Source organism: Echinops telfairi, unplaced genomic scaffold (assembly GCF_000313985.2).
Source record: "Echinops telfairi isolate 266 unplaced genomic scaffold, ASM31398v2 ScPeMD7_31;HRSCAF=116, whole genome shotgun sequence".
In the NCBI taxonomy this organism is placed as follows: domain Eukaryota; kingdom Metazoa; phylum Chordata; class Mammalia; order Afrosoricida; family Tenrecidae; genus Echinops; species Echinops telfairi.
The window spans coordinates 25,104,321-25,113,644 of record NW_022103928.1 but is presented as its reverse complement, the minus strand read 5'-3'; the positions used below and the strand labels follow the sequence as shown (position 1 = coordinate 25,113,644).

At 36.8% G+C, this 9,324-nt stretch overlaps 1 protein-coding gene across 18 annotated transcripts in view; it reads right to left on the bottom strand.

The window, feature by feature from the left end:
* Window positions 1-9,324, bottom strand: part of TASOR (transcription activation suppressor) — a 93,670-nt gene that overhangs the window by 37,956 nt on the left and 46,390 nt on the right. For all 18 annotated transcript variants that reach the window (XM_045289908.1, XM_045289909.1, XM_045289907.1 and 15 more), the window contains exons 7-11: window positions 8,777-8,901; window positions 7,251-7,282; window positions 6,537-6,642; window positions 4,440-4,543; window positions 4,254-4,357 (exon numbers count right to left, since the gene is read on the bottom strand). In XM_045289908.1, coding sequence (XP_045145843.1) covers window positions 4,254-4,357; window positions 4,440-4,543; window positions 6,537-6,642; window positions 7,251-7,282; window positions 8,777-8,901 — 471 coding nt within the window. The remainder of the gene's footprint in view (window positions 1-4,253; window positions 4,358-4,439; window positions 4,544-6,536; window positions 6,643-7,250; window positions 7,283-8,776; window positions 8,902-9,324) is intronic.

Genomic DNA, 9,324 nt, shown 5'->3' with positions numbered 1-9,324 from the left:
TTTTTTTTTTTGCTTTTGAAACAGTTCTTATTCATAGTTTCTAATATATAGCAATACAAATATCCCATTCATTGCCATACTATTGCCCCACAGGAATTCCACAGCTGTAAACTTTTATGGAAGCAGATGTTACAGCATCTACCTTGTAGTAGCTGGTGGGTTTGAATGCCTGCCTCGCCATGTTCTTTTGTAGTGATTATTTTTACTTTTTAACGTGAATTGGGTGAAATATTTCCAAAGTGAATCTGTTTTCTATTTAATACAGAAACATTTTGCTTCATGTCATTAATCGCAACCGCCGCAAATGAAGTATTACTTATCCCACTTCCTCTCTGTGTTTCCCATTTCCATTTCTCCTTCGTCCTAAACCTTCCTACCTTCTGAATTTTGTTCTTAGGCAACTGCTGCCCTTTTTGGTCTCAAATTATTTTATTTTGAGTGCATATTTTGCTAGCATTTTTGTTCCACTGATAAAGACTGAAAATTGTGCTGAAAATTGACCCACAAGGGTGAGTTCAATTCCAGGTCTGAAGGGTAACGAACAACTATAGATATTTCAGACTATGATTTCAGAAGACTTAATGAGCTGTGGGATGACATTAAGGACATCATACATGAAGAAAGCAAAGGGTCAGTAAAAAGACAAAAAAAAAATGTCAAAGTGAATGTCAAGAGACTCTGAAACTTGTTCTTAATCATAGAATAGCTACGACAAATGAAAAAATAGAAGTCAAAGAGTTAAACAAAATTTCAAAGGGCAGCTCGAGAAGACAAAAGTAAATTATTGTAATGAAATATGTAAAACCAAAAATAAGAACACACTCAGCTTATCTTAAACTGAAAGAACTAAGGGAAAAAATCCAAGTTTTAAATTGCAATAGTCAAAAATTTTAGGTGTAAATATTGAAGCAATGCCAGAAGCACCAAAAGAAGACAGAAAGATCACAGGCACGTACCAAAAGAACGAGTCGACATTCAGCCATTAGCTTATTATCAAGAACAAATAATACTGAAGGGAGATATCCAAGCTGCACTGGAAGCATTAGCCAAAACAGCATTCTTACTCCCAGAGACTAAAAGTTCTGTTTTTTCAAATAGAATGTGCATAATAGGATCAAAATGTAAATATTAACTACATTTTTATACCATTTTACTTTTAACTATGAAGAAAATAGATAGGATAATTCCCAATGAGGTTTGCGAGAAAATGGGTAGCTACACAAAATAACTAGGTTCATTAAATTTGAAAAGTCTATCCTTGTGGAATCCCAGTGCCATTTAAGATCCAGGATCTCAATATTCTTGATTGTGGGAAAAACCTAGACTTCCTTGAATTTAATTAACACTTGCTCAGGTGAAGAATAAATGCCAGTATCCTCCCAAATTTCACTAGGAGAAACTGAACAGGTTATTAATTTTCTACCTAGCCATCCAAACTCTCAATACTCTCTAAAAGTCCTGAACCCCATAGATTTGGAAAACTGAATAGATAGCCATACTTACTCAAAAAGATTAAATTCTACTTTCTCAACTCATGACCTAAATTGTTTAATGAGAATATTTATATCATGAACAAGTTGTCTACAGAAAAAAAAAGTAAATATATAAGTATTTCATACTTAGTGAACATGTATCTGAATAAATCCAGTAATCATTCTGTATAATCCAGAACAGTCTGTCACATTCACTACTGAAATTATTATCATGAATAAGAAAAATAGAATCAATACTGTATAATATCATATTCATAATCGGCAAGTACAATAGCGATTCCTCACAGGGAAAACTAGTCTGCAGGGACAGTCTCATGCCAAAAGGAAGGGTTATCAGACACCCCAGTAAAGGCATTAACTAAATATTAACAGCAAAAAAACTTGTGGTGCCAAGTACAACATGAGTCCACTGAGGTAAGCTTAAAAATGCAAAAGGGGCATAGGGGAAAAGCTACTATAGTTATACATTCCTGGGGTAAGGTCCAGGTACTATGGCAGGGACCCAATCCAGGGACACATATGGCAGCCAACTAAAAAGGTGGGGAAAGGGGGAAAAAAAAAAAAAAAAAAAAAGACATGAGTAGCAGGGGAAACAGGGCACTAACCCACCTAAGGGGAGGGTGTCGTCTTTATCTCCATAGAAGAGGAAGAGAGAGGCCAGACTGAAACCCGGTGAGCCAAGACGTGAATGCAACATACCAGCATGAAGCCGGATACCAATAAAGAGGTCTGCGGGGCCAGCCCCAATCCCAACTATGTGGACACCTCCTTCTCTCACAGAATGCACTAGAGGACATCACTGAAGCTACAGTTCAGGAAGAGGGGCACAGCTGATCAGAGCACCCAGCAGCAAATGAAGAGGGAAGGAGAGAGTGGAACACTTCCTGGCTCACCAAGCCTAGAAGGATATTCTTGCTCAGAACAGCCAATGCATAGAGAGGAACATAGGGCCAGCCCCTCCTCGAGACAAGCTATCCCTCACTGACCCACTGCTGAGGGACAATACTGGAGGCAGTGTGGGAATTTTGCCCAATCTGACCCCACCACACCTGGGTGAAACACTAAGGCGTGCAAGAGAGCAGGAAGGGGAGCAAGGCAATGAAGTCCCTAGGGAATCCCAAAAATAGACTTTGAGTCCAGGGTGTGACACACCATCAGACTCCACCGGAAAACACTCCTAAAAGGTCAACTGACAGACCTGGAAATATTTATAAGCTTTCCTCTTCCTTTTTTTTTTTTTTGGCCGTTGGTTTTTTGTTTTCGTCGTTTTCTTTTGTTGTTTTGCTCTTATTTTTGTGCCTATTGTTGTGTCTGTATGTCTATCTAGAGAAGATAGGTGGGATAAACAATCCAGGACAATGGGACCAAGGATTCTGGGGGGTTAGGGGAGAGGGGGAGGCAGGGGAAAGGAAGTGGGTGTTAACCCAGGAACAAGAGGTGTAGGAGGCCTGGACGGCTTGATCGAGGGTAATGTAATCGAGAGGAATTACTGAAACTCGAACAAAAGTCAAAACATGATAGTGGGACATGAGGAAAGTAAAAGGAAATTGAGGAAAAGAACTAGGAGGCAAAGGGAACTTATAAAGGTCTAAATAGAAACATGTACATATAAAAATATATTTATAAATAATAGGGAAATAGATCTATGTAAATATATTTATATGTTAAGTATCAAGGTAGCAAACGGACAGTGGGCCCGTATTCAAGTACTCCCTCAACGCAAGAACACTTTAATTCTAATAACCTGGCATTCCACGATGCTCACTTCCCGACACAATCAATGAAGACAAAATGGGTGCATAGCAAATGTGGTGAAGAAAGCTGATGGTGCCTGGCAATCAAAAGATATAGCATATGGGGTCTTAAAAGCTTGAAAACAAATAAGCGGCCATCTAGCTGAGAAGCAACAAAGTCCACATGGAAGAAGCACATCAGCCTGTGTGATCATGAGGTGTCGATGGGATCGGGTATCAGGCATCAAAGACCCAGAACAAAAAATCATTAATGTGAAAGAGAAGGAGTGCAGAGTGGAGACCCAAAGCCCACTTGTAGACACTTGGGCATCCTCTTACAGAATGGTCATAAGTAAGAGAAGAGCCAGTCAGGGTGCAGCACAGCACTGATGAAACAACTTTCCTCTAGTTCTTTTATGCCACCCCCCACTCCCCCAACTATCATGATCCCAATTCTACCTTACATATCCGGCTAGACCACAGCATGTACACAGGCACAGATAAGAGGTGGAAACACAGGGAATCCAGGACAAATAAACCCCTCAGGACCAATAATGAGAGTAGTGATACCGGAAGGGGAAGGTGGTGGGAGAAAGTGGGAACCGATCGCAATGATCTACATATAATCCCCTCCCTAGAGGATGGACAACAGAAAAGTGGGTGAAGGGAGATATTGGTCAGTCTAAGACATGAAAAAATAATTTATAAATTATCAAGGTATGGGAGGGAGAGGGAGGGAGGGAGGGGGAAAATGAGGAGCTGATACCAAGGGCTCAAGTAGAAAGAAAATGTTTTGAAAATGATGATGGCAACAAAGGTACAAATGTGCTTGACACAATGGACACATGTATGTACTGTGATAAGAGCTGTATGAGCCCCCAATTATTTAAAAATAAATAAGTAATAACTTGTGGTGCTTTAAGAAACTAAAGTAAAACACATTAGTAAAATACATTAGCATGATCACTTATTAATATGCATTCTCCTAAAGGAGAATAAGGAACATTTTTTAAACCTTTTCACTTACAAGTTTTTCTTTCTCTAGTTTTAGCAGTAAACTCTCCATGTTACTTCCAACTCTTGTCTTCTCTACAACTTCATAAAGGCTGCAATACATGCCATTTTTCAAAACTGCCACAAGAGAAAATACATAGTAAATACTGAAGAAATTGAGACTGTTCTTAAATATTTTAGCGAAATTAAATTACTTGACCTTCATTTGGGCCTACATATATATCCTTATAAAAGAGTGATGGAGGGATTTTCTGTTTCAGATGATCAATACTCATAACTGTTTCAACATCTAATTTCTCAGGCCTGAAAAACAGAGAGAGAGAGAGAAAGGATGTTTGTGCCTCAGCTGTTATTTTCCATATAAGGAATATTATCACAAAAACATTTACTTCGTGAAAAACAGAAGGGCATATTTACTCATTGCCTTTCTCACTCTAACTAGGATTCAATATGCAAAATCCAGCTACATTTAGATAGCCTGGCAATGTTACCAACTTTTCATCTTTAGGCCAAAAGGTATTCTTATATGCCAATTTTACTAACCATAAAAGTTGTTTTACTGAAAACATGGATGGTAATATTATTGAAGACAAATTTAATTATGAATTGTTAAAATAATCTTCAACTACTAAGCCAAAAAAAACCCCATTGCTGTAGAGTCAATTCCAACTCAGAAACAGCCGTTTCTAAGGCTGCGATCTTTACAAAAGCAGGTAACCACAACTTTCTCCCTTAGAGCTCCTGGTGAATTTAAGCAGTTTACCTTTTAGTTAGCTGCCATTATCTGTGCCACTAGGTCTTTTTTCAAACACATAGGATGGATTCTAATGTTTACTGCTGGAAGCAAAAGATTTTACACACTCCTACTATAACATAAAAGAGCCCTAGTAGCACCATGGGTTACGCATCCAGCTGCCCATAAAGATTTACCTCAGAAACCCTAGGAAGCAGTTCTACTCTATTGGAATTGACTCAGTAGCAGGTTTTTTGGTATTGCAACATATGGAAGAAAGATGGGGGAAAAAATAAATAAATAAATAAATAAAAGAAAGATGGGAACTGACTGTTCCCATAAAGATATACAGTCTCAGAAACCTACTCTGTCCTATAAGGTCGCTAGGAGTTAAGAACTGATTCAATGGCAGTGGGGTATTTATTACAACATCAAGAAGCTGAGGGGGGTTAAGCTTTGGTATGTTAACTATAAGGTAAGCAGTTCAAACCCATGAACTCTGAAAGACAAAGATAAAGCTGTGTGCTCCTATAGGGATTCATAGTCTTGAAAACCTCATATAGGGTAGCTAAGTCAGAATCAGCTCAATGTTTATAGTGCTACCACAACAGAGGAGCCTTGATGGAATAGTGGTTAAATGCTCACCTGTTAAACAAAAGGTGGGCCTGGACCTTTCAAATACACCAGCTGCTCACATTAGAACGATGTAGCAGTTTGGTTCTGCACATACTTACAGCTTCTGAAAACCTAGGCACATCTATTTGTCAGCTAAGGACATTATTATTATTTTAACATGTGTTGCACGGGACTGAAATACTGTTTAACAACATACTACATCAAAGCTCTTTCAATAAAAGATTAACTTTTAAACATGACATTGTCAAAGTTCTATATGAAATTAATAATAATAATAAAGTTCAGCTAGGATAATACAGCAAAAAGTTATTTTTAAGATATGAAAAAAATTTGTCTTGTAAAAGTTATGAATAACTATTCAAATCCTACAAAAAAAGAAGCCTCGGTGGCTAGTGGTTAAAGTGCAACTTCAAATGAGGCCCTAATGTCGGGGGTTTAAATGGAGAGAAAATGTTTTGAGAAATGATGTACAAATACGCTTTACACAATTGATGTGTGTATGGATTGGAATAACAGTTGTATGAGACCCTAATAAAATGTTTAAAAAAAAAAAAAGTGCAACTTCAAGTCAGCAGTTTTTATCTGCCAACTGCTCTGTAGAAGATATAACTGCCTGTTTCCTAACGATTACAGCTTTGAAAATCCTACAGGGCACTTCTACTCTGTCCTAAAAGGTCACCGCGTTGAAATCAACTCGGAAACAATGAGTTTGGTTTTGACTGTTGATTTGGCACAGAGAAAATAGAAGGCTCATCTTCCCAATAAAGTTTTTAATGTAATCAAATCAACCTCTATAACCAGGAAACAGTTACATATACGTTCTCATGTTGTAGACAAAATATAAAAAAGTAGGTGGTGGGAAAGCTAAATAAATTGAGAAGATAACCAATCCCCAACTGTTATTTTCTTATCATGTAACATACTTACAACTTGATAGGCAGAAAAGCACGGGTAGCTGACCTTAGAGAAATATAACACAAAAGCTTCCCTTTGTTTAAAAGTTGTCCTTTCCACAAGGTATAGTTAAATTTATCTGGAAAAATAAAAAATAAGTATCATGGCAGCCAAGACAGATAAATACAAGTTCACTAGAAATAAGACATGCAAAAACAAGGTTTAAGTAAAGAAAAATAGAAAACCATTCCAGCTGCAAAGAACAAATCTATCTGCCTAAATTTCCTCTTATCAGAAGACTAAGACTAAGTAAAAAGACAACTACTGTTCCTTTTATTTTTCAATAATTTTATTAACTCTGGTTAACTAAGTATATGCTCACTATGTCGTACATCTAATAGCTGTCTTTTCATGATAGAGAAACTTGACGACAATAAATGTCAATATTGCATTTAATCTTCTCTACTTATCTAATGCCTAAACCTCTCTGATAAAGTTAATTTTTAAAAGGCTGAACTGTGAAGCTTTATTTTTTATTTTTCAATTAATGTTTTAAAACTCTAGTTTAGTTAAGTAGCAGCAGCCTCTCAAAGGAAATCTTATCTTAGACTACAAAACATTGATGGCCTCAAGATCTTTTTCCCAAATTTTCTTATCAAAACCAACAAAGCATTTACTTAATGTTTTACTATATGTACTTACTATTTCCATTTACAAAATTGAAAGAAAAATATATTAAAAACGTACCTGTATTTCTATCTGCATTAAAGCTATTAGATCTACAAATAAATTTTGAAAAGAGAACCATTACTAAGTAACATCAAAATGAACACTCAGAACAAAATATAAGTGCTATGTTAACATTGCCAAATTTTAAGGAAGCTTGCCCTACCTTCCTCATTCCAAAATATTCATCAGAAATCTCTAATATCGCTGGCAATTTCATTATTTTAGTGGTGAGATTCAAGGAAACAGCCTCACTATCTATTTAAGTATATTTATTCTTACACTCAGTGAATGTTTACTAAGCTCTTATATACCAGGCACAGTGCTAGGTAACAAGAGTAAATAGATGAAGAGAACAAAGTACTTGCCTTTCTGGAGCTTACACTCTAATGAGACAACCATCAAAAAGTAAATAAAAGTCCACCAGACCGTGAGGCTATATATGCCATGGGGAAGGAAAAAAACAAAAGAGCTATAAGGGGAAAGAGGCTTTAAAAAAAAGATTGGGGAAGCTGTCATTGACAGGAGTGAACTTAATGAAGATCTGATGGAAGTGTGGGTGTGAATTATGTAGAAAGCTGGGGAAAGTGAATGGAACAACAAATAGAGAGGCCCTGAGATAGACCACCTCTGGACACATTCAAGGTAGAGCAATAATGTACAATCAATGCTTGTTTTGAATGGCAGAGAGGTTCATAGATGGAATCAAAGAGAAGAAAAATAACAAGAGTCCTTATTCCTGGAGATATAGTCTCATAGTTTTAAGAGTCAGGTATAGTCTCATGGTTATAAATGTCAATCATCTTTTAAAGTTCACTTTAGAAAATGACCATTAAAAAAATGACCAAAAATGCTAATGAAAGGAATCACAATAAATATAACCATGGAAAAAGGAAAATCAGTCTTGATATTATGTGAACTGGCACTTGTAGCTGTGGATGGTTTCCAATGCTACTGATTGACATGGGGGAAAAAAAGTTCTGTTTTTCAAACAATTTAAATAGAAGATGGTGTTATCTAGAAAATGGATAAGGCCAAACTTCTGGAATTACCATATGGTAAAAAGGAAAGGGAACTGCTTTGTATTTGGGTCACTTTAAGTTTACAGCGCTAAGAAATCTAGCGATGATCCACAATACTGGCAGAAAATTAAGATCACTTCGAAGCTTTTAAAAACTACTTGTGTCTAGGCTCCCATCCAAATATCTAATTGAGGTGGAGCCTACGCATCTTTAAAAGCTCTTCCTCTTCAGCAAAGCTAACTCACAAAATTTCACTTCTGAAAATTCTACCAAACTACACAAAACCTTGATAACAAGAGACTAACCAAATAAGGTTTAAGAAATGTTAGTTTGTATTCTCATGCTGTCAAAGTATTTATTCTGCACATTGACCTTTTAAAAATTATTATTGAGCATTCAAATAGTAAATGCAATCAATCAATGCAAATTTTTGCATTTTTTAATTTAAAGAAGTATTCCTCAGCAGGGTACAATATATACCATAAAACCAATCTGGATGATGTCTAGAACTTAGATAAATCTTACCGTGATGAAGAGATAAACTTGGGAGTTTGAATATCATCTTTGTAATTGAAAGACACAACTGCATATGGACACACATGTCTTGGTCTTCGTCTTAGCTCATCAAAGCCATACTCATAAAAATAATACTAAAAAGCAAGAAAAGGCAAAATTAACTTCCTTAAGAAGATGAAGAAGTGAAGACCATATGGTCAGCCCCACTATGAGACACGAGACACGACATCGCTCACTGACCCATAGCCCTACAGGGGACAAACTGGAGACACAGTGTGGGAACTATGCCCGATCTGAACCCCAGAGGCAAAACACTAAGGGGTGTAACAGAACAGCAAGGGGAACAAAGCAACGATGTACCCAGGGAACACCAAAAATAGACTTTGGGGTCAGGGCTTGGTACCCCATCAGACTCAACTGGAAAACATTCCTAAAGGCCAACAAAGAATCCTTGAACTAACTACAAGCTTTTCTTTGTTGTTGTCTTGTTTTGTATTTTGTCATTGGCTTGCTGTTATTTTGTTTTCTTTTGTCGTTTGGTTTTGGTCTGTCTTGTT